A 25405-nucleotide genomic window follows, 5' to 3' on the forward strand; every position below is an offset into this window, starting at 1 on the left:
TGACACCATTGTTACTAATATTATGCTACTGGTCTTGATTTAGGGGCATGACTTGTGCAATGTGATCCTGTGTATTCTGTAGATGTTTTCTTTTCTTCTGATTTTCTTTCCTTGTATAGTTTCTGAAAACTTCACTCTAACAATATCAATTTAGGTACTGATCATGTTGAATACAAGGATTCTTTTCTTTTATAGTTTTTAAAGTACTCATACTCATCTCCAAAAGAGCACAGAAATTGAAAGAATTACATATCTACATCACTTTTTCATTTTTAAAATTAGCATTTCAACGTGCTGATTATGCACTCCAATGCGATAACCACTGATATAATTTGCTGTGCCAACTGAGTTTGAGACAGAACATTGCCTCAAATTGATGAGACAGAAACATAACCTAACCAACCAAAATACAAGATAAAATTTCAGAAAAACTAATACCCTACAATTAAGATGGAGGAGAAAAGGAATTGATTTGAAAACCTCGAATACATTGTATGTTAATGAGAGCGATCCATTGTTAGCAGAAAGGTGGTGATGCTTGTGACGAAAATGGCTAGCAGGAGATTAACACGAGGGCGATGACCCCAATTGGGAAACTTGGGAAACTGTGTAGGAAGTGAACATTCTTCCCCATTGAAGAACAATTTTGTAGGAAAACCATCTCCTGCTTGTACATTGATGCCTGGTGTATTCTTTTTCAGGAATGAAATCACTGATTGCTGCTTTCCAGGGACTTTCGGGTCCCTTGGATTAGTCCCATTTGTAATCCCCACTAGATAGTTCAACCCTGGCAAGCCTTCCATGAAGATGGTGTTGTTGACTTCAGGCAACTTTTTACCTCTGAAGGAGTAGACATTTTCAAAACCAGCATAAGTCTTTTTCATTTGGATCGCCAAGAACCAGTCCTCAAATGGGAATGAATCCCAGTTGAAGAGTGTGATTTTAGCCGTCCATCCACTTGTGAAATCAGTGTCAAGATGCCAGTTAATGCTAACCCCACAGTTGTCAGGACAGGGCAATTTTTTAGGGACGGGAAGGTGCTTAATTGCTGCAAAAGCTTTGGCTTTGATTGTCCGGTTGTCGAAAGGCACAAGAAGAGCATCTGCAGGGAGAGGCATTGGACGCGCATTGGGGTTGCAACGCTTTGTATTTTCGCAGCCACAAGCGCAGGTGTTGCAAGGGATGACAGCATCTGCATAATATGCTGAGTAGGACACACAACACTTGTTTTGTTTAGCCTTAGGTTTGGTAATGTTGCAAGTGACTTGCCAACTTGCAATAGCTGAACTTGTAGCTGGAAGCCCACTTGTGTCTGGGAATTCTGTCGGGTCTACCCTGAGCGGTGCGCTACATTTGTAGTCCGGATTAAGGATACCGGAGATCTTCCAATTCTGGGGCGGATTAAAGGCGGTCCTATTCAAGTCAGGCGGCATTTTGAACACTGATAATTGGAAAATTGACCTTGCCTTGGTTGCATTCATGGTTGTTGGTAGAAGACTCCCATTTCTGCAGCAATATGGTAACTTTCCAACCTTTTCGTCCTCTTTTCTCTCAGCAGGGAGGTCAGAGATGGTGGGTTTTTTTTGACAGTTCATGATGGAAGAAAAATCCAAGTCTTTGTAGTACTTTCCAGCAGCACCGTAGATGCATTCAGTAGCGTCCTTCTTGTGAGTGTAGGCTCCTCTCATTTGTTGAATGAACTCTCCTCTCATCCATTCCCAAGTCAAGTTCCAATGATCGAGACGGCCAATCGGGTTGTTGTTGTCGATGGTTACTTGAGCTTGATAATTGCCTTCGAAGGCTTGGAGTATATCGTAGGTGAAGGAGAGATCACCATACTGGCGAGGCATGAATTTTGTTTTGGTAATTTTGGCCTTGAATTTTGGATCCTTCTTACAACAAATCATCATCTGGTTTTCTGTCAAATTATTAAGTAAGAAACGAGTGAGAGAGATCTAATTAGTAAAAGGGCTAATTGACATTTCTATTTTTCTGATCTATTATTTCAGATATATAACCTGTGTTATATGCAACATATTACAATCACGATATAAAGTTATTGCATGTTCATGGCATCATGCATTGTTCATCAACCATATAGATATATCATGCATATATAGTAAATTACATGGAAGAGAGACACAGAGAGCTTCTTACCTTGACGCGTAGCTGCCGGACATTTGTACCCCTCATTGACCAGCTTTATCGTCTTAGGCATCGGGATGCCCGGTGGCTTCACCCCGAACTGCGTCCCTGTTATCTCCGAGACCACCTGAATCTGACTAAAGTCCCCGGCAGTATCAATGGCCGTTTTCAAATCCGGATTCGGGTACCCTACAAGGTACGTCCCATTCCCGACTTGTGCCGGAAAACCCTCTCCGTCAACGACAGACACCCCGGTGGCCGACACCAAAATCTCTTTATGCTGAAACCCAATAAATATCTTCCACGCCTTGACCTCGTCTGCGCCTGTGTTGACAATGGTGGCCGTGGCCTTGAACTTCCACGCTTGCGCGGTGGCGTTGGTCAAGAGCGGGTACTCCTTCTCTCGTGACTCAAATGCATATGACAAGAAGATGCCATTGCAGTCTTGTTGCTCTGGTGGAGGAGCGGACACCGCAGGCGGTGAGTCGGGGTCGTAATCCTGAGCCTTACATATCTGAAAGCTTGAAGAGAACAAGACAATAACAATACAAGATACCACTTTCCACGGTATTTTCATATTACTAGCACTTCTTGACATATTATTAATTTGTATGTGTTTGAACTTTAATTTGTTACCAAGAAAGATTGAGATATATGTGTTGAATTGTTAACGATGGACAAGGACAAGAAGAAAGAGAGAGAGAGAGAGAGAGAGACGGAGAGAGTTGATGATATATAGGTATGTGTTGAATCTGATGGACTAAAGTCACCAGCCAATGCCGCTGCGAGAGAGCACACGGCGAAGGAGGTGATAGATGGAGAAAATGGGGAGACTGAAGGAAGAAAGCAGGTCATGAAATACTTATGAAAGAAACGAAAAATAGTAAAGCCATGTCACCTCTATTCTCCAACTCTAGTTTTTGAGACATATTCGGAGGAAAGCTGTACTGTTTGGTTAATTTAGAAAACAAAACACTGAATTTTCTAACTTTTTTCACTTTGATCTCTCATTTCTAATTATAACAATTTTTCATTCGTGTACTCCCTGTCTGAATTTTCTAACCATTTTCACTTTGGTCTCGATTCTAAAAATAACAAATTCTTCATTCCTCTACTCTCTCTCGTGAACCTCAACTTTCACAACCAACACATTGCCATTTTACGCCTCAAGAAATACAAAATTAGAAAAACATTAATTGTAAAATGACAAAAGCCCTTCAGACAAAAAAAAAACATACATATAATACAATATAGTTGAAGCAAACACATACACCTACAATATTATTCTTAACTGGCTCACTCACTCAAACTCCTCTTTAGACAGGGGAGACTATACCATCCAAGTTAACTCTCCATGCCATTCAAGTTAATGTCCATTAGTAAATTAGGATACAATTACATATATATAAGCGTTGTGAACGAAAAACACCCCTATAGTATGTATATAGGGTGTATAACCCCCTAATTCCCTATAAGTTTTAAAAAGTCTCTAACATTTAATTTTAGAGCAAATAAGGACCTAAATGTTAAAAAGACTAAAGTGTCCCTCTATAACTAAATAAAAAATAAGTAAAAAGATTAATTAAATGTGAAATAACTAAACCGTCCCTCTTTATATATATATATATATATATAATTGGGTTGCGAGTAAAAACCACTCTTATGATATGCATATATAGAGTATATAACCCCCCCCCCCCCCCCTCCCCCCCCCCCCAAGATCGTTATAAATCTCCTTAGCATTCAATTTTGGTGCAAACAATGACTTGAATGCTAAAAAGACTAAATTATCCCTCTATAACTGAATAAAAAATAGGTAAAAAAAACTAATTAAATGTGACAAGTGTGTGTGTGTGGAAGAGATAAAGGTATTTTTAAAATTTTATATCTTACAAATTTCATCTGTAATGCATATGAATAAATTTTTAACAAAATAATGACCTCAAGCCTTTCTTTGTTACGTTTTTCATACTTAATGAACATATATACTTAAAATAAAGGATATGAGCGTTATTTGTCCAAAATGTAAATAGTAGGGGTGTTTTTCTCACTTTGTCGTAAAAGGGCATTATAGGAAGAGATAAGGGTATTTTCAAAATTTCATATTTTAATAGTGACTTCAAGCTTTTTTTTCGCTCATTTTTCAAACTTGATGGACTTATATACACTATATAAACACTTTTTTGTTCATTTTTTCAAACATGATGGAGTTATATACAAAAAAATAAATGATAGAAGTGTTATTTGTCCAAAATTAAAATATTAAGAGTGTTTTTCTCACTTTGCCCTATATATAATAGGAAATATGAATAACCCACTTACATGACCATTGATCTAAAAATGATCCGAAGTTATTTTGATCAATAATGAAAGATATTATAGTGATTTCAGGTACAAAAGTATCAAATGGAAGGTGGGTATTGCATATTTTTGTAATAGTATAAGTGGGGGTTTTGTGCAAAAATAAAAGTTTATGTGAACTTTGTACGAAATCGTAAAAGTTGAGGGTATTTATTTATTTATTTTTATAATTTACCTCCTTTTTTTTTTTTTTCCTTTATATATATATATATATATATATATTACAAATTTCTCTTCTTCTTTCTTCTTTTTTAATCTCATACCAAACAAAATAAGAAAATTCTAAAAATTCACCCACTCTTTCTAAGTCTATTCCCATTTTATAATTTCATTTTCCCTCAAGCTTCTAGGCACAAAAAAAAAAATCAAACCCCATCAATTAAGCCAAAATACAATGACTCTCCTATATTTTTTAAAATTACACACAGGCCTTCCAAATTTAAGTTTAGGTAACAAAAATTTCTCCCCCTTAATGGTCAATGTTGGTTAGGTCAATTTTTGTTTATGTTAGCAAGCAATAAACCTACAACTCCTATTAACGTGTTAAGCAATGAGGTCTTACAATGAAGGTTAATGTAATTTTTAAAATCATATATCAGTGTACTTAAAAAAAAAAGTAATTTTCACTTTGTTGTATACACTCAGGGCTAGTTTGGTGTGGTGGAATGGAATAAAAGAAAGTGGAATGGAATAATTTTTTTTTCCATTCTCGTATTTGGTGCGTAATTTTCAAGTTGGAATATCATTCCCCACTATTATTGGAGAATGACCATTCCATCAAAATCATTCCATTTTCAAACAAAAGGAATGACTATTTCATTCTCACTTTAAAAAACTATGGACTAAACAAAATTAAAAAATAAAGCTGAGTCCCCAACAAATTACAAACCTATATCAATCCTGTAAACACATCGGTGATGAACAAGGAAGAAAGAAGCAAAGCCGGCCCCGACGAGCAAGAAGAGGGTTTGATCTAGTGATGAAGTGGACTGAAACAGCGGCGACTATGAATGATTTGGACAAGTTTGCTGAAAGTCAGTCGGAGAACGTTGCAGTTGCTAGAGAAGATGATCGGAAAATTCGTCGGGCAAGTGACATCTACGCGTAAAACTTCAGATGAGGCGTGTTAGCACGTGTAGCGTCATATGGGTTTGTTCTTTGCACCATTGTTGTGTTCGTCTTGGCACATTGGACCTTCGTCTGTGATTTGCTGCTATATGATTTGTGGTCTCAATTAGAAACACTACCGCCAGATACATAGAAACACCACCGCCGGATACAAATGCTCCGGCGGCGACGCCTCTCCTTTGTTCAATCACCTACTTCTCTCCATCGCCTCTTCTTGCCCGTCTGTTTATTTTTTCTCATCTATTTTCTCTCTCTATCTCGTCTATTTTCTCTCTCTATTATCTATTCTCCCTTTTATTTTTGCAGATATAAATTTTTTTACTAATAATAAAATATAATTTAAAGAAATAATATAAATTTATTTTATTCCAATTTTCTTACCAAAAACATGAATAAGAATGAGCATTCCATTTTTGCAACCAAACGGTAGAATAAGAATCAATATTCTAATTCCATTCTCTTCTCATTTTATTTCCACCTCCATTCTCATTTCATTCCTATCCCTTCCACCACACCAACAATCCAACTATTGACTATTGCGATAGATCACACCCCTTATCTTGTCTCAACATTTACTACCTATTATATATTAGTCTCTGTTCCTAGGTAATTGGAGTTCTAAGTGGGTGATATTTGATAGAATAATGCTACAATTGCTGACATTACCACCGCGATAGAAAAAAGGAGCGTGAGAGGACGACAAAGAGAGGAGTGTGAAATGATGAAATCCATCACTTCACACCCATCTCCTAGTCATTGTCTCGTGACTTACGTAATATAAGTTTTTTCCATCTTGATAATCATGGTGTAACTATGAACTTTGAAGTTTGTACACCACTGGCATATGGGTAAATTTTCAGGAAAAAAAACAAAAAAAAAAGGGTTTCATGAAATTCTTGACGTGGCCACCGAACACCAGTTATGGGGATCACAACAAATCTGCTTCAATAGCCCTAACTAAGGTGATCATCATGTACTTTGAATTGTCACAAAACACATTGATTAACGAGCCAACTGAGTTTGCCGATTAGGCTATAACTCTGACTAATGTTGCAATTCAAATAATGTGTTGATGCTTATTAACTTATTTGAGAGTCAATGGCATTATCTTGATGCCATGTTTAGGAACACCTAATCCACGACTTGATTTTTGAATTGGAAAATTTTTAATTCAAAATTTTAACTAAATTTTTTCTAATCACAAATCCAAGTTTCAATGCTTCCCAAACCAGTCTCAAAATAATGTGTTAGATTCTCAAAATTAAGTTATCAACCAAGTCACAGCACTGTGTAAAACATAAAATTTGGAGGGCCTGCATAAATTGCTATCCCTCTACGCACAAAGGAACAACATATATTTTATTGGAGTTCAAAGCATGCTGAAAGAAAAATCACATTTCTGAAGCAAAACATTATCTTCATGAACCATAGAGGTCAGAAAGAAAGCCAGCTTAAAATGCTTCCCTTAGAAAATCCCCATAGTGGAATTTCTCTGCCCACCATTGCAAATTTTCTTCACGCATTCACTCTACATAAACCATGCCTTTAACCAAAATTTTCTTCTATAAAACTTTAAATCATCTCCAACAGTGTGCGCCCAAGAAACATTAACCATATCTAATGCATACAAATTTTCTTCTAAAAGTACCACCCCTAAATAACATAACATCCTATTCATTCTGATTTCAAGTGGTACAGATGTATTGAACCTCTGACCTAGCAACTACAAAGAGACCTATCACAGTATCATATGAAGCTGAAGCTCGTAGTTTTGGAAGCATAAATCTAACAGAGTTCTCAGATCCACCAGAAATTCAACAGTTGAAAGAGAACAGAAGGACAATGGGTATCATTTCCAAATTTCTCTCCGAGTGCTTCATCTACCTTTTACTTTCCAAATGATTCCCCAAAACGCCAATCCCATATACTCAGGGACACCAACCTTTTTTTTAAGTCGAGAACTAGCCTAACATTTTTGCCCATAAAACCAAAACAAGGTCAAGCTATACTACCGAACAACAATATCCATATTCATTCTTGAAAGGAAGAGCATTTATATATCTACAACAAAATTGAAATGCACACTTTGTGTTATGAGCTTCATCTTGGAAGAATCTATGCATAGCAAATACCATCTATGGAGGCAATGCCAAAGATTCAATCACTACTTTTGGAGTTAGTTAACTTCTATCTTCAAGGAAAACAGCTCCTTGAAGAAACCAATACCACCAAGAAATTCAGAAAACTTGAGTGAAGGAAACAAAAGAAAAGGAAAGCGAGAAGTAACAAAAACAAAAGGAACTAAACACTGCCATTTCCACATCAAAGTTTCAACAAAGAGGAAACAGATTAAAAAAAAAAAAAAAGGTACATGCCACTACCATTCACAAAGACTTGCCATACCCCACTAAATTTATTTCTGCATTCAATCACCACCCGCACCCATCACCAGCAGCGTCAGGACTACTTTTGCACTCATCTTTCTTTTTTCTTTTACTTTTTTTCTAAATTTTATTTCTGACTACATATTACCTCACCTAAGCATCTGCAATCTCAGCCGCATCAACAGCTGCTAGGATCAGCTCTGGGTGAATACCCCCAACATATGTTCCATCTAGAGCATTAGGCTGCCCTAGTGCCTTCAGTGCCAAGTGAGCTGCCTTCTGTCCTGATATCATCATAGCTCCAAATGTAGGTCCCTGAACAGAAAAAACACAGTGTGTTACGCTTCAATCAATTTCATCACAAAATATTGTTTGTTTTGCTCTTGACTTCGCAATCATAAAATAAATGGCTCATTTTGGAACAATGGGATCCGATGGACGCAATAAAATCTAATTTCACTTGAATGTGACAGAATTATCAAATAGAATTTTCAAATACAATTCTCATCATTATGTCCATTGGAAAGGCGGAAATGACAAAAGCCAGCTGAACTTCTGTATAACAGTGATATGACGCTAACCAAGGAACGAAAGACAGGTGATATATTAAAATGAGAAGCATGTTTAAAATTTCCTAAAAGATTGAAGCGTAGACAAATCAATACAAGAAAAAGAATTTACCATCCTGGGAGATCCATCTATTTCTGCGACTTCCATTCCAGTTACAATCATCCCTGGAACAATCTCCCTTGTCAGCCTCACAATCGCATCTTCCGCTGCATTCATGTCAAGCGCTTTCATGCCTGGCACGCTATCAATCATCCCAATACTCTTCAGCCTCTTTACTCCAGTGGCCCCAAATGGCCCGTCATGTCCGCAAGAGCTGACAACCACTTTTGCCTCCATCACATTTGGGTCCATGCATGACTGTGTGTCATGATTCATGGACACCAAAGCCCAATTCGTCACCACACCACCGACTCTTCCTCCCTTCACTATCAGGTCCTCAGCTGCAACAGCATTAAAGAGCTTCACATTTGGCCTAGCCAACAGCTTGCTCATGATAGTTGAAGTAAACAATGCGGCGTGTTTGATGACAACATAGTCGTCTGCCTCATCATAGTCGATACCAAGCTCATTAAGGAAGAGATGAGCTGGCTTCCGAACAACCATAGCTGAAAAGAGCTGTCCACCAAGCCACGCACCACCACCAGGGCTCACTGATTGCTCAATGATTGCCACCTGTGCGAAAGAACATGTCAAGAAAAAATGAACATCAAGAGAACACTCAAAATATTGTACTTCCATCCTCTCTTAATAACAAAAATTCAACTTCACATTTTAAATGATCTCCTCAAAAAAACCCAAAGAAGGTAGCATCACAAAAATCAATTGTGTTGCAATGTAAACATCCAGGTCACACATTTAGGAATAACAACAAAAAAAAACTGGTTTTTGTGCTTGTGAAAGAGCAATTAGAAATAAGATTACCGATGGCTCTAGCTTACCTTCCCTTTGGAGAGGTCGGGTGTTCAAGCCCTAGTGGGTGCAAATTATACCCGGGGGTGGGTTATTTTTGCTTGAACTTTCAAATAAATAAATCAGTTTTAAGAAGGAAGAGATTCCAGAAAATCTTCAAAATTCTAGTTAGCAGGAATCATAACAAATTAGAATAAACAATGGGAAGAAAAGAAACAGCTGAAAATTTGGTTTCTTCTGACGTGCAGATAGGTTTTAAACTTAAATCTGTCAGATTTTCTATTGTCCATTTTCTTTTTATTTTTATTTTTTTTCTGCAATTGATTTATTGTCTGATGTTCTTGAAGAGTCCATGTTTGGCATATAAAAGTTTTTTTTTTAAAAAAAAAAAGAGCAGACATCCAAGGTATTAAAGAAAGTTGAGCATAAAGATATTTGGAAGGATGTTAAATGCTTGAAACCTCTGGATTCCATAAGCATGTACAAGTACCAAAAAGGCTAACAGAGGTAATCATAAGCCAAAAGCCCTCTATTAGAAGTAGTCCAACAATAGATCCAAAAGCAAATCATACACCGACAAAATCCAACAAATCAATGGTATGAAACATCTTGAATTTCAATAATTAAATCAACACAGATTCTAAACTTTCTTGTTTACTTTATCCTCAAATGTTAAGACTTATATTTACTTAAACCAGCATATACTTTCTATGCGTGTCAAAAAATAATTATTAAACAATATAAAAATAATAGTGTATACTGTAAAAATTCTTTTACCTGTACAAATGGATTCTTGCTCAGCTCATAAGCACAGGAAAGACCGGCAGATCCAGCACCGACGACGACGACGTCGGTATCGGCGTAGGTGATCATGTCCATCATGTACCGGCGAGTCATTTCACGCGAAACAATCGATTCTTTGATGGGATCAAATTTGAATGAGTTGAGATCGTAGGGTGGAGTTGAAGCAGAGATGGAGATGGTCGTGTTTTGCGGGGTTGATTTGATGGGTTGTAGACGATTTGGGGAAGAAATGGGAACCCCATGAAAAGAGGATTGATGGGTTTCCAAGAAACTAGTCTTGGGCTTTGAAGAGAGAGAAGAAGTGAAGGTTGTGGCCATGGTTGCCATTTGTGTTTAGCTTCTGATTTTCTGCAAATTTGAGAGAGAGAAGCAAGGAGGAGGTTGTGTGAGTGTCAATGTACACACTGATGCGTGTATATATAATACTCCGTATCTGGAGACGGAAAAATACTGAGGAGCACAGTGGACACGCGTGAGCAGGATAGGATTTGAAGGGTGTAGAATTTGTTAAGAATTTACAACTTATACTTCGAAAAATTTCAACTTTTTATAATAGTGGCAAAATTAATTATAGAAGATATAATTAATGGGTTTTTTCTTATTTTATTAGCACTATGAAATTTCAACTTTTAGAACTAAATTTTCGTTTTATATTTATTCTTTATTTTTTTATCCTACTTGTACGTGTACACTTATATAACCTTGATTATTTATTTTCTTACGGACCTAAGTGATACCTTATTCTTTCTTCTCTCTCTTCTTTTTCTTTTTTTTTTTTCAATTGTTTTTCTAAAAAAATATTTTTTTTTTTCCATCTTCTATAATTGATTTAAGAATAAGGTATGTAAGAAGAAAAATAATCAAGATATATAGGTGTACACGTACAAGTAGAATAAAAAATAAAGAATTAATATAAATGGGTAATTTGGTCCTATAAGTTGAAATTTCATAGTTCTAATAAATAGAAAAAAAACGTATTAATTACATCTTTTATAATTGATTTTTCAACCTATAATGAATGAATAGTCACTTAGTATTCCTTTATAAAAAATAATACATTCAAATTTGAAATGGGACATGTTTTTGGGACATCACAAAATAGGAAGATAGACAATTATTTTAGGATAGAGGGAGTAATATTTTAGAAATACATTAAAAATAATTAATATAAATTTTTAAAGTAATACTTCCTCTGCCCCCACCAAAAACTTTTTAATTAGAGAAGAAAACAAAAAATAAGAGAACATTAGCAAAAAAAATTTTAAAATTAGAATTTAATTAGAGAAGGGGAATGCAACATGTGTTAGGGTTAATTTTTTTATTTATATATTTTTTTAAGAATAAGCGTAGAAGAGAAAAGGAAAGTAAAATTAGAAATTGAGAATTTTGAGGAGGGATATTTTGTAATATTTACAAACAGTGACGGAGTTAGAATTTCAAGTGAGGGGGTCACGTTGTCAAATAAATAATAATAATACGGAGTGTGTGTGTGTGTATATATATATATAATAACTATAAAATTCAAAAGACAAAGAAGAAGAAAATTATTTAATATTAAAAAGAAGAATTTTAAGAGTAAAAGTAAAAAAAGAAAAAGAAAAGAAAAATTAGTGAACTTTAAATGGAAAAAGTTTTTAATTAAGAAAGGAAATTTTGACTTTTTAAAATAAAATAAAATAAAGAAATAATTTTAGAAATCATAAAATTTAGGAGGAAAAATTTTGGCTTTTTTATTTAGAAAATTTAAAGAATTGAAGAATAAAAGAGAAAAAGAAATAAAGAGATAATTTTAAAAATTACAAAATTTAGAAGAGACACTGTATAATTATTTTTATATATATATATATATAAAATTAAAAAAATACCATATATATTATCGGGTGGGGGCCAACGGTCCTTCACGGGCTCTATCGTTGTTTACAAACTTATATTCTTAAATGTAAATACGAAAAAGTTAGCCCGCTTGAAACTAACGTGGCTCCATCTCTGCCTAAAAGGGTATGATGATGCAGTGGGTGTTTGCAAGTGGCATTGAAGAATCCTGCAAGTTGATGTCTAAAGCTTAACTTTTTTGTCCATATTTTAACACCTCTGGAAAGGGAGTCCAGTGACTGACAACGACGTGTACTGGAAAAAGATTCGGACTTTTTAAAAGATTAAATCATTTGATTCTGAACACAGCATCAGATTAAATTAAATTTGTGTCATTTTAATGGACTTATTTATCAGCTAATGAAAAAAAATTTCCACCATGTGTTTTTTGTCCACTTAGAATCAGAACAATAAAGTATCCCATGATCCATCTTATTAGCATCCAAACTCATTCGGCGGAGGAAACAATAAGACGTCCCTCTGAATCTAATCATTGCTACCGCTTTAATCTTGACGTTTTCCGTGGGATGATTATGTCGATATAAGCGGACAGATACGAGATACCCGCGAACTACCACCATTTTATTTCAACTTTGCAATTAAGCGTGCTCATGCGAAAATAGTATCAGAATGACAGAATAGGCGACCTTGTGTAAAGTCTGATAAAAAAAGATAACAAAACGCACAATATGTATATATATATATATATATATATATAGATATATATATAGATGATATAATCAAATCTTTTTTAAAAAAAGAGAGAATAGAAGTTTCAAATATTAATCCTCATAATATAACCTATACAATCGATACACATACATTACTCCGTTTTTAAGATCTTTTATTTTTTGGGTCAAAAAAAGAGAGGGCTTTACATAGAAATAGAATGCTAAATGTCTAAAATTCAGTAATATAGGTGGCGCTAGCAATGATGGGGCTGTGAAGTGGGGGTGGTGGTTAGTGTGATGGGGTGAAGTGATCGTGCTGCTTGGTTTATTAGTATTAGTGAGTTGAGTCTCAACATTAAAGATATTTTGGTAACTTAAAAAAGAATAGTATTATAATTGAACATGTCAAATCAGGACTAGTGAAAATATTTTTGTCAATTTGATCCCATATGAAGGAGTGACTTAGTTAAAAAAAGACCTACCTTGTATATAACTCTCATTATGAAAGACTTTAGAAAATGTGTGTAATTTATCCTTGAATATAAATATGAATACGATGCACAAATTTATGTGAAAACATGACCAACAAATTTATGATGTTTAAGATTGAAAAAACACACTTTGATATTAATGTTCTAGCATGCATTTTGAGACCATGTAAAAATTTGTCTCAAATGTGAACTCCCCGTCACTTGGTCACTCCGGATGAAAATCATGAAACTATTCTAATCAACTTGTTCACTTAGCTAAAATACTTCAAAAGAAGTTTTGGGGAGGTTGTTGTCGATTTATAGTTTTTTTTTTTTTTTTGGTTGTTAGTTAAGGAATGTTAAGTCGTGATTGCATAAAAATAGTCTTTCAATTTGTGGTCTCCACACAAAATTTAAAGGTTGTGCACGCATAGATGTGGTTGCGCATAGCACAAGTTACCTTTATTTGCATTATTATTATGTTCCCAATGCTTTGATCGGTAAGAAGAAATGAAGAAGAGTGAAAAGAAAAATAAGAAGGAAGAAACAAATAAGAGAGAAAGAATAATAGAATTGATGAGTTATCCTTTCTTTACAAATTTTTATCTGTTTAATACTTAGTTAGATAGGAATGAAGAAAATTAGATAAAATGGAAAGAAGAAATGATGAATGAATCTCTAGAGAAAAGATTATATTCTTCCATTCTTTTGTTCAGTTGATTGAAGAAAATAAAAGAAACTGATAATTTACTTTGATTAGTAGAATAAAAGGAATGAAAGATTTTTAAATTGTTTTTATCATTAAACCATCACTTACTTTATTTTTAAGATTAAAAAATTTACCATTAAACTATCACTTATTTTATTTATAAAATTCATTAAATATTTACGAAGAATGATAATAATTTAAAATTTGACTCGTTTATCCCTTAGTCACACAAAGAGGCCCCGCTCTCAAGCTCAAGATGCAAATTTGTGATTTGAGAGCAAATTCGCAGAAAATTCGCGAGTTCAATTTTTGCAATTTGCGAATTTATTTTCCTAATTCACAATTTTCGTATAATTTACTTTATATAACTACATTTGTTAGAGTCCCAATAATATAGAACATCTATACTACCATATATACATTTATTACTTATATTATTACTCAATATATACATTAATTACTTAAATTTTAGTGTGCCCAGCTGTATGGTGTTGCTATACTACCATATATATATATATATATATATATATATATATTAATTATACATGTTTGAAAATATATTACTAAAAAACTTTTCAGAATAAATCAAGCATCTATTAATGAGAAAAGTTAGTTTATTTATTACATATATCATTAATGAAATAAATAGTCATTAATATATATATATATATGAATTTAAATAAATAAAATATCTAAAATATATATAGTATGACTTGATATAATTTTATTTAAATTTAATATACAGAAGCTTTTACTCTTAAATTTTTTTTTAAATTTTGACACTTTCGTGCCCTTGCTGTGTGTAATTTAGGTTTATGTTCCTTCCCTTCTTTCAATTCAATTTTTTCTTTCCTCTTCATAATAAATGTGATTGTTGGATGTCAATTTAAGGTTGGTAGCCAAGGGCAACTCCTACTCTTAATTGTCAAATGGCAGCCCAATCTTCTAGGCAATTAATGTGGTAGGCTGGTACATGAGGCCGCCAGTGGGAGTGGTCGTCTTTATGTTTTGTATTTTTCTACGGAGGAGGGTCTAAAAAACGTTATTCACGCATGTACTGGTATATCTCTTAGATATCCATACTGCACAATTGAAGCGTTATATCTCAAGTTAAAACATACAAAAATATTTTTAAAATTTCTTAAACTGATTTGCAAATTAAACATAATATATATTTATATACTTATTAAACATGAGAAGGTCTAATTTAACTATTTGTAAATACCTCAAACTTTATTTAGTCGATACTGGGCCATGATCAACATTAACATTTGTATTTTGGAACATTTTTTCAAAAGAGGCCCGAGATGAGAGGCTATTGTCTCTCTTAATTCTCACACCATTTTTCAGTGTCTTTAAGAAGAGACTTACTCGCTCCACTTGTGCATTTTGCCAAAGGCATGCTTAAATGCCACTAGGGATGGGGCAGTTGGTTGGGAAAAGGCCCTCCCTCCCTTGAATCGGACCCATTTTACGGAGTATTTGGTAACCACGTGACAACCATCAACTCCTAATGTATTTTTTACTCAATTCTGTCTTTGCATTTTACTTAGTGCTATGGTACTGGTGGTACTATTTTAGACATAACTTTAACAAATAATTTGACACTAAATAATTTTGTTAGAAAAAAAATAACAAACAACTTCTACTCAAACAAATGATATGAAATTAATTTAATATGAAATAAAATTAATGAAAGGATTAAAAGAATAGCAAAAGAGACTTTTGAGAATCAAAAGGGCGCAAAGGGGAAACAAAATAATAATAATAATAATAATAAGTTAGAAAGTACGGACACTTCTACGAATGAGCTGTACCCGACACTCCTCGAATACGTGTCCGACACTTTCCGGTTACTTCGTAAACACTTTTCGGACATTTCTAACACAAGTCTACCCAATAACAATGATTACAATAATAACATAATTTTATTTTGTAATCACTTCTGAGCAACTTTTAGTATAAAAATTATAAATAAATTAAAATTTTAAAATACCATTATTGAATAGATGTATAATAATAAAAATTTATATTATTATGTAATCGTGTCCTACTTTTTAAAAATTTGACGAAAATTTGGTAGGAATTACTAGTGACAACTTTTCAGCAAAAAATAAAAACAAACATGCGAAGGAAGAAGGTTAAAGTGTACGGACTACTAGCTAAAATTTGCCCAGAAATTACTAGTGTTTGCTACCTTTAAAGAGTGTCTCCTACCAAAACATCACATTAGAGCTGGCATACTTTAAACCCCCAACACTTCTATGGATAATCACATCACTCTTCAATTGCATTTTCAATTCTTGAACCCATTTACAATTTCTTAACACCTGTCATCAGTCGCTAGGGAATCTATTGATTCTCTCCCAATTGGTTGGACCATAGGTGCGATGATTTACTTCATGGGCAAGGTCTCTGGTTCAAGTCCAGGCCTAGGAATATCAATGTATACAAGAAAAATAACTTGTACATACATCCATCCATCCATCCATACATATATATATATATATATATATATATATATATATATATATCCAATAAAAGATTATTTGCACAACCATAAAACTAAGAAGCATCCATCATTATACCACATTGCAAACACAGAACTCCAAAGTACTCCAAAGAGTGATATTATCATACTAACATAGAAATAGTATTATACTAATCCAAGCTCCAATATTTATACACGAGAGGGAGTAGTCATTGAACTGTTATTAAATTCCTGCAGCTCAGAAACCATGAATTTTGATGTGATCCTTCTTCACAATGCCAGCCTGTTCAACAGCCAGAAAGAAAGGAAAAGAAGTCAAGAACACGCCATAATATCTGTTCATCAATGGACATGCACAACTATATTCTCGAGTTAAAACTTAATAGACTCATGCAAAATAAATTGGAGTAAAGTATGTTCTTCATGTTCCTGACGAGTTTGAGAACACAATTAAGTTGTCCTTTATAACACAAAATTGCAGTTGAAGTTCATCTTATAAAAGTGGCAGCAAAATACAAAAAGCAAATGGTTTAACTGGAATAGGAGTCTGAAGTGTTGTGTCAGCATTCAGATAATCATATAGCCAAACCAGTTAACTTTTGGCAAGTCCAAAGAGTTGAATCACAATATAAAAATCAACAACACCCAGTTAATGTTCAACACTATCCAAACTCCATCCAAGTATGGGACATATGATAGCTCAGTTTGCCACGGTACTTCAACGATTGTTTTGTGTGTGTGTGCGTGTGTGTTGGGGGGGAAGGGGGGGTATTTGAATGGTATTTTACTATTATCATCATCATCAACATTATTAATTTGTGATTAATGTGGTAGGGAGATCATCTATCAAGCCACTTCAAGGAATGTTGATGATAATCACCTGAACAAGGAAGGTAGACACATTCTTCCGCTGGTCACCTTGAAGCTGAATAACCTTTACAGTAACAACATCAAATAGGTGAGACACAACACATTAAGAACATAGAACTGAAACGGCTTAATAAGAATAAGGTTAAAACAAACCTGGCCTAGTTCTGGGTCCTGGACAACAGTACCATTGCAGCAAAACTCCTTCTTCAGATCCTTGAGTATCTTGTTGTAGCTGAATTCTTTCTTCAAGCCTTGAACAGTTGTCAGACTTTTCCTACCGTTCCTTTGCTGTGTACGGATGTGCACATACTCTTTTGACCCAGCACTAGAGTCATCAGCATTTGCTTCAGCAAACGGATCTAGCCAACCAAATGCAAACAAGGGAATATGTCATATTGCAACAAGAGGACACTGGGGAGGAAAAACTTATTTTTCCCATGTTCCAGTGTGTGCCATTGTCTCTCTTCCTTTTTCTACCCACAAGGTGAAGGTCCATTTTTTTCTCGTCTACTTTTTCCTCTTTTTATTTATTTATTTATATATATTTTTTTTCGGGAGTAAGGGGCAGAGAAGAGAAATTCATTGGAGGCAGAAAGTAGTTAACCATGCAAAGATAATCTAAAGCAGAAGAAATATTAGTTGCATGCCAAGGCAATGTAAAGTACATGGAAATATTAGTTGCAAAGCATAAAGAACATACCAAAAGCAGTAGGAATCTGGATGTCGAGTTCAGACATGAAACTTGGCTGATGAATTTGAAGAAAAATAACAGCCGCAAATATCCTGTACTATGCTTGAATTGTCAGAGACCTGGAATCAAGGTGGTGTACGTCAGAATGATAACTAAAAACATTCTAAAGGTATACAAGATAAAGGAACAAAACGACAATCTAAACATTAGCAGGTTAAATATTCATCTATCGGGTGTGACGTAGAGAGACATGTCAATTACCACAAAAATGGTCCCCGTTCATAAAGAAAAAAGTCACTCTTCGTAACTCCAATTTAAAACTAGTATTTACATAAAGATGGAAAAATGCAGCTCATGATCATACAGGTAAAAACAGATTTAAAAATAAATGTGGTGAAAAACATGTTCACAAATGAGAATCCAACAACAATAGTTTCCAATTCTATATTTTTAACTAAGCAACAATGTAACAGAACTTGTAAACCAAAAGGATTAATGAAACGACTACAAAATTAGCAGAATGGTTATTTATTACAATACGACAAGCCCAAGGGTTATCAATTAACCATATGGCGAACACAGATCAAATGAAGCAACAATAAAGCTATTAGCATCCGGAAAAGTTATTTCACATCCCTTGCACTTGTACAAAAATAAAGTGCATCATGTGCTCCAATTCTCTACGAAATTTGCATATAAATCAGGGAAATTTGCCAACTGTTTAGAGAAAGCTGATAAACATTTGAATTTCACAAAATAAAGGAACTTAAAAGTAATAAATGATGATGAAATTAAAGAGAATTCATGTGGACGGACCATTCCATTAGTGTGATAAAGGGAAGGATGATGATGGATTTAAATTAAAGAGAATTCATGTGGACGGACCATTCCATTCACCGGGGTTTTCCCAAATTTGTTTCCAGAAAAAAATGAAATTCCACATTAAAACAGGAAAAAAAATTCACTTTCTTGGCCTAATGGTAACTAAGTAACAAACATCGAATAATTTTTTTTTAAAAGGAAAATGAAAAAAAAAAGAGAGTGAAACGTTGAGTAAAAACAATTGAGTAAAAACAATGAACTACAGCGTACGCTTAATCAGAAAAATCACAAAAACCACATGAAGCACAGCACATTCACGAAGAAAAAGTGATCCCATAGCACTTGAAAACCCAAAATTCACAGATTAAGTATAGGTCATGCGATTAATCATATTACCTAATCAAACCATCACTAGAACAAAAGATAAAAAATATTAAAGCAAAAGCCTAGCAATTAGTATTAATTATCATATATTATAACCACAGAAAATCAAATCTACGCGAAGGGATGTATGGATATCAAGAAACAGAGGAACATATCAACAACAAAAAAATTAAAAAAACTTTAGAATCGTATTGCGTTTTTCTTCTCTCAATTTCGAGAATCAACGCATCTAAAGATCCATATGGTGAAAAAAAAAAAAAAAATTCAAGCAGCAAAAATCGGAACACAAGTACATAGATACTGAAGAGAAAGTACCTGAACTGAAGATTAGGGTTTTGTTTTTCTGAGTTGTAGACGGTTGTGGAAGAAACCCAAGTCCGATCAGAAAGGATTTGAAGAGAGAGAGAGAAAGAGATTGAAACCGGGATGGGGCTAAAGGTCTGTTGAGTGTTGATAGAAAAGGACTTGTTCGGTGGTTGGGATTAGGTCGGTTGCAATTGGACAAGGTTTAAGGAAAACTTATGATGGGCTGGGCCTACATATTACTTCTGCAATTAATAACTTAAAAACCATATGATGTGGGCTGGGCTGAGCCTGACCTAATATCTGTCTCGGGACCTAAACCACGTCATAAATGGTGACACTGAATACAACCACCTTCTCATGGCTATTCTTAAAAAAAAAAAACCGTGATTAGCAAGTGGCATAAATGGATTATTATTGTATACGAGTATAAAATAGAGATTTGGGCCTGTTAGGGTTTTTTTTCCTTCTTAGACACATATTGTCCCATCTCACGTGTACAAAAAAAACTTTTCTAAGAGTGATTTTAAAGAGATTTAAATACCCAACCTCCAAGTTAAATTTAGTGTGCAATTTTTTGAGAATAGAAAATTATAAAATTATATGAAAACCAATTTCGGAAAACTATTTTTTAAACTCTATTAAAATTAAAATTGTTAGTTTTAACAATTTCTTTTCATAAATTTTTAAAAATAATTTATATCTTCTAAATTATTTAAAATTAAATTTTTTTTAAGCGACAAACAAGCAATCTCTTATTAGGACAATGGAAATTAACTTAAATGGTATATATCACCTCTCTTCGGAGAAACTCTTTGAAGTACTTAGACGTGACGTCCCAAACCAATGGACAATTATCAAACTATCACTTTATGTGAATACTCGAAAAATAAAGAATTTTTAATCGTAAAAAGTATGACTGTAGCTAGCAAACAAAATCCCAGTGTGGCATTACTTGCATGTCAATATACGTGGAAACACCAATTCAGCCACCTGCCCAACCCCAACCATCTGCCCAACCCAAACAACTCCACGTACTCTCCATGCAAACCCTCAACTCCCCTATAAATAACCACCTACACCACCATCACCACCACCACCAGTAACAAGTAGTACTCCACGATACCACACAGTCCAGCCCCAAAATGGCAAAGCTCACAATCCTAGCATTCACCCTCCTGGCACTCCTATCCCTCTCCAAGGCGTCCACCATCACCACCACCACCGTCACCCTCGACGAGGAAGAGAACCCGAGGGGTCAGCAGAGCTGCCGTGAGCAGATCCAGAGGCAGCGGGAGCAGCTCCGCCACTGCGCGCAATACTTGTCGTCGCAAAGGCGCCCGTACGACGAGGAGCCACTGAGGATGGTGACAAACCAGCAGCAACAACAGCAGCAGGAACTGAGGCAATGCTGCAATCAGTTGGAGAACATGGACGAGCAGTGCCGATGCGAGGCGATAAGGCAGGTGTTGAGGCGCCAGCAAGAGAGAGGAGAGTTGGAGGGTGAGGAGATGCAACAGGTGGCTCAGAGGGCTAGGAGCCTTCCTTCCAGGTGCAATTTGCGTCCTCAGCAATGCCAAATCCGAGTTGTGTTGTTCTGAATAGCGAGGCCAATATAATATGGAAATCTACGTAGCTACTATAGAGAGGCTAACTAGTTAGTCATGTGCAAGGGTAGAATAACGATCACTTCTCTAGCTAGTAGTTTGTGCTAGATAGAGATATATATAGGTGATCACTATGGTATAATAACTAGCACATGATCGTGTGTCCACTTCACTACTGTTTGGTTTTTCTTGGCTATGGGCTAGGCTTATTTTGTATCTACCAAGAGTATCTATCTATATATAAAATAAAAAATAAAAAATTATATCAAAATCTAGTTAAATAATAACTGTTGCTGCTCCACTAAAGCACACACTCTTTTAGACTAGCAAGCTCGCAATTAGACCTCAAACAAGTACTCCATATATAATCATATATTCCAGCTTTCCAATTTGGAATCCGGATCCCCATCTGTGTATAAAATGTGCACTCATACTCATTCTGTGCAGTGGTGCAATAGAGTATCTATCACAAAATACTAAATTTATGCAACAATTAAAAAAAAAAAGGTTATATAACATATTTACCTAGTTGTATTGTGAATTTAATGTTGTTGTACTTATGATTTAAAACTGTAAAATTAATTGTTGCTATACTTACGATTTAGAATGCAATGTAAAATTAATTGGCACACGGAAAAAAAATTGACAGAACAATTAAGATAGGGACTGGCTGCTTCAATAATTTCCATTCAGTTCGTTCTCTTGAAAAGCGTTATGCTAATAATGCAAGTGATTACTCCCAATATTTCAGATATATGGATGAATGCATTAAATTTAAACAATTTTTTATATTTTGATTGAAGACTAAATCAGTTCAAACTCCGAGACGAAACCTTAAATTTGGACAAGAAAGTCAGACTCGTACGTACATCTTTAAGAGCAGCAACAAGCGGTGTCCTTATCAGAGTTTGCTGCTTCAGATGATAATGTCCTTACAAGCAAGACAATGTTGTGAATTACTGTACAAATTAAAGCAGACACTATGAATTTCCAATTCATGTAGAGTAATGGAAATATGTACAAGGTAAGGGTTCGAAAAGAAAAGAAATAAGTATTAGACCGAAAAATAGCGTTAGAGAATAGATCGAACTCGATTAATGTGCGTCAACAACTTTGAGATATAAGTGAATCTACCATATCCAATTCCGACGGGATCAGTCTAATTCATGTCCACAGATTGAAATTTAAAGGGAAAATTACGTATAAATAGAGTTAAAGTCCTAAATAATAAAATAATCTATTTTAAAATTTTATTTTTTAATTTGATTGAATCAAATAAAATAATTACAAATGCATTAAGAATTATTATTAAAATCCAAAATATCCTCCAAGCCTTTATTGTAAAATACCAAAATAACCTTCTTATAATCATATATTTCCAAAATACTAAAAAAAAAAAAAAAAAGAAGAAACTATAACCTTGCTCAATTACTAATAGCTTATAATCATATATTTCCAAAATACTAAAAAAAGATAAAAAAAAAAAAAAAAAAAAAAAAGAAACTATAACCTTGCTCAATTACTAATAGCTTATATTAAGGTGCTAAATTTAGCAGGTGTTAATTACAACCAAAAGTTTCACATATACCAAAGCTGAAATAAAAAGTGTTAATTACTATGAATATAAGTTAAAGAAATGGTGTCCAAGATAAGGCAGGTAAGATAAAAGGAAATTATTTAAGAATGAATTTATACTAGTTGTAGCAAATTTAGATGAATTTTCTTATCTATTTAGACCAATGACATCCATCTACAAAAAATTGCAGCTTTTTTATTAGAGAAAATAAAGGGAGACAAAGTAGAGATGAAAGAAGATAAAAATAAATAAATTAAAGATAAAAAATATTTTAATAATTTAGAAATATTATATATCATAAAATTAGTAAATAACCATTTTTTTTTTATTATATCATAATTTTGAATCAGATTCTGATCATATATATACTTAAAGATCTTGACGGTATCAAATTAACAAACAACTTAATCAATTATCAATTTTTTCACACACTCTCTCCTTGTCTTACACCGGCCGATTCTTTTTCACGTAATATATTATATCGGCGGATTACAACAACATTAGTCGAAGATAAACACATTTAAATAATGATAATGTCATTTAAAATTACATTCATGATATAAAATAATTGCATGTGAGGCGAAACCAACCCATCGACAAAATCACACAGAAAGGATTTAACCAAACAGCACCGCCACGACGAGGCGCCACATATGGATATGGGACATGTGAAGCCAACCCATCTAGCTAGCAAACAAAGATTGGAGTTGGAGCCTTCAAACTTAATGGATTACAAGAAAACAATATCTTAGTGGCATTACTTGCATGTCAATACACGTGGAAACACCAATCCAGCCCACCTGTCAAACCCCACCCATCTGATCTGCCCAGGCCAAACACCTACACGTATTCCCCATGCAAACCCTCAACTCAACTATAAATACCCACCACCACCACCACCACCACCACCCCCACCAGCAGTACCCACACCAAGAGTCTCAAAAAATGGCAAAGCTGGCGATCCTAGCATTCACCCTCCTGGCACTCCTAGCCCTCTCTAAGGCCTCCACCATCACCGTCACCACCACCACCATAGACGAGGAAGAGAACCCGAGGGGTCAGCAGAGCTGCCATGAGCAGATCCAGAGACAGCGGCAGCAGCTCCGCCACTGCGCGAAATACTTGTCGTCGCAGAGGCGCCCGTACGACGAGGAGTCACTGAGAATGGTGACAAACCAGCAGCAGCAACAGCAGCAGCAACTGAGGGAATGCTGCAACCAGCTGGAGAACATGGACGAGCAGTGCCGATGCGAGGCGATAAGGCAGGTGTTGAGGCAGCAGCAAGAGAGGGGAGAATTTAGAGGGGAGGAGATGCAGCAGGTGGCTCAGAGGGCTAGGGACCTTCCTTCCAGGTGCAATTTGAGGCCCCACCAATGCCAAATCCGAGCCCTCTTTTTCTGAAGAAGTGAAGGAATCTATGAGCTATGTGGAGTATGTAGGTAGGTACTGTATAGAACTAGCTAGCTAGTTAGTCACGTGCAAGAGGAGTAGAATAAAGATCACTTCGATCTCTAGTAGTTTGTGCTAGATATGGATATATATAAAGATCACTTCGATCTCCATCTCTAGTAGTTTGTGCTATATATATATATATATATATATATATATATATATATATGTGGTGTAATAATAAGCACATGATCGTGTGTCCAGTACTTAACTAGTACGGAGTACTACTGTATGGTTTTTCTTGGCTATGGGCAATTGGGTTAATTTGTACTATCTACCAAGAGTATCTATATAAAATATATATATGTGTATATATATATGTGTGTGTGTGTGTGTTAAAATCTAGTTATTAATAATTGCTGCTCTCAAACACACTTTTTTTTAGATAACTAGCTTATTTTATAGCTTGTAATTTGGATCACTCATATGCATCTATGAGCTATATACAAGCTTTACAGCTTTACAATTTGACCTCAAAACATTTTCTGCTGAAAAGCAAGTCTAATTCTAATGGAGTACGTTGTGCTAATAATGCAAGCTAGGTGACTACCCCAGAATCTCAGATATATACATGGATAAATTCAGTAAATTTAAACATTTTTTTATTAATTGAATACTAAATTTGTTCAATTAAAGCAGAACAGTGACACCTTGAATTTCCCGATTCATGTTGAACATTGGAAATTTTTAGTGAAAATAGATCGAACTCAATATGGAGACTATACGAAGAAGCATACCATACCGAGCGACTAAATACCAATTAACATAGGTACACAACCATTCATCAACCAGTCTTCACTGACGACTTAGAAACACAAAAATTCCTTCCGATCCCAAAACCATTACAAAGATACCATAAGGGTCTATAAACTGCTATTTATTATTATTATTATTATTTTTATTTCTTTTTCACTTTTTAAGTTTCATTAGTACAATAGCAGCTATGTTCTCTTACTTGCAAAAACACAAAATTAAGTAAAATTCAAAAACTACTCACAGGGCCTGTTGATATATGTTTATAAATTGAAAATTTAACTTTAAAAAAAAAAATTATATGTGTACAATAATACGGAGTAGCAATGAATTAAAAAAAAAAAACTACAACAAAAGGGACAAAGATAAAAGAGCCTGCACGCTTTAGAAATTCTACATTACCCGGTCCGTACTACAATACCAAGGTACCATACCA

At 34.6% G+C, this 25405-nt stretch overlaps 5 protein-coding genes across 5 annotated transcripts; 2 read left to right on the forward strand and 3 right to left on the reverse strand.

Moving 5' to 3' along the window:
- Positions 1-234: 234 nt before the first annotated feature.
- Positions 235-2909, reverse strand: LOC132308451 (COBRA-like protein 10). Its single transcript, XM_059806538.1, has 2 exons — positions 2158-2909; positions 235-1918 (listed from the first exon to the last, which is right to left on the reverse strand). Exons 1-2 carry the CDS (start codon positions 2741-2743, stop codon positions 498-500), a joined length of 2007 nt encoding a protein of 668 aa, XP_059662521.1. The 5' UTR covers positions 2744-2909; the 3' UTR covers positions 235-497.
- Positions 2910-7917: 5008 nt separating this feature from the next.
- Positions 7918-10707, reverse strand: LOC132308450 (thiamine thiazole synthase 1, chloroplastic). Its single transcript, XM_059806537.1, has 3 exons — positions 10275-10707; positions 8700-9260; positions 7918-8333 (listed from the first exon to the last, which is right to left on the reverse strand). The coding sequence occupies exons 1-3, from the start codon at positions 10626-10628 to the stop codon at positions 8172-8174; spliced, it is 1077 nt and encodes a 358-aa protein (XP_059662520.1). The 5' UTR covers positions 10629-10707; the 3' UTR covers positions 7918-8171.
- Positions 10708-16585: 5878 nt separating this feature from the next.
- On the reverse strand, positions 16586-19764 carry LOC132308452 (protein translation factor SUI1 homolog). Its single transcript, XM_059806539.1, has 5 exons — positions 19597-19764; positions 18085-18194; positions 17538-17743; positions 17395-17448; positions 16586-16797 (listed from the first exon to the last, which is right to left on the reverse strand). The coding sequence occupies exons 2-5, from the start codon at positions 18119-18121 to the stop codon at positions 16753-16755; spliced, it is 342 nt and encodes a 113-aa protein (XP_059662522.1). The 5' UTR covers positions 18122-18194; positions 19597-19764; the 3' UTR covers positions 16586-16752.
- A 965-nt stretch (positions 19765-20729) lies between these two features.
- On the forward strand, positions 20730-21185 carry LOC132309940 (2S sulfur-rich seed storage protein 2-like). Its single transcript, XM_059808190.1, has one exon. It carries the CDS (start codon positions 20730-20732, stop codon positions 21183-21185), a length of 456 nt encoding a protein of 151 aa, XP_059664173.1.
- Positions 21186-23712: 2527 nt separating this feature from the next.
- On the forward strand, positions 23713-24168 carry LOC132309941 (2S seed storage albumin protein-like). Its single transcript, XM_059808191.1, has one exon. The coding sequence runs from the start codon at positions 23713-23715 to the stop codon at positions 24166-24168; it is 456 nt and encodes a 151-aa protein (XP_059664174.1).
- The last annotated feature ends 1237 nt before the right edge of the window (positions 24169-25405 follow it).

This window comes from Cornus florida, unplaced genomic scaffold (genome assembly GCF_030987335.1).
Source record: "Cornus florida cultivar Cherokee Brave unplaced genomic scaffold, ASM3098733v1 CherokeeBrave_3.0.0_Hap2_Chr05, whole genome shotgun sequence".
NCBI classification, from domain to species: domain Eukaryota; kingdom Viridiplantae; phylum Streptophyta; class Magnoliopsida; order Cornales; family Cornaceae; genus Cornus; species Cornus florida.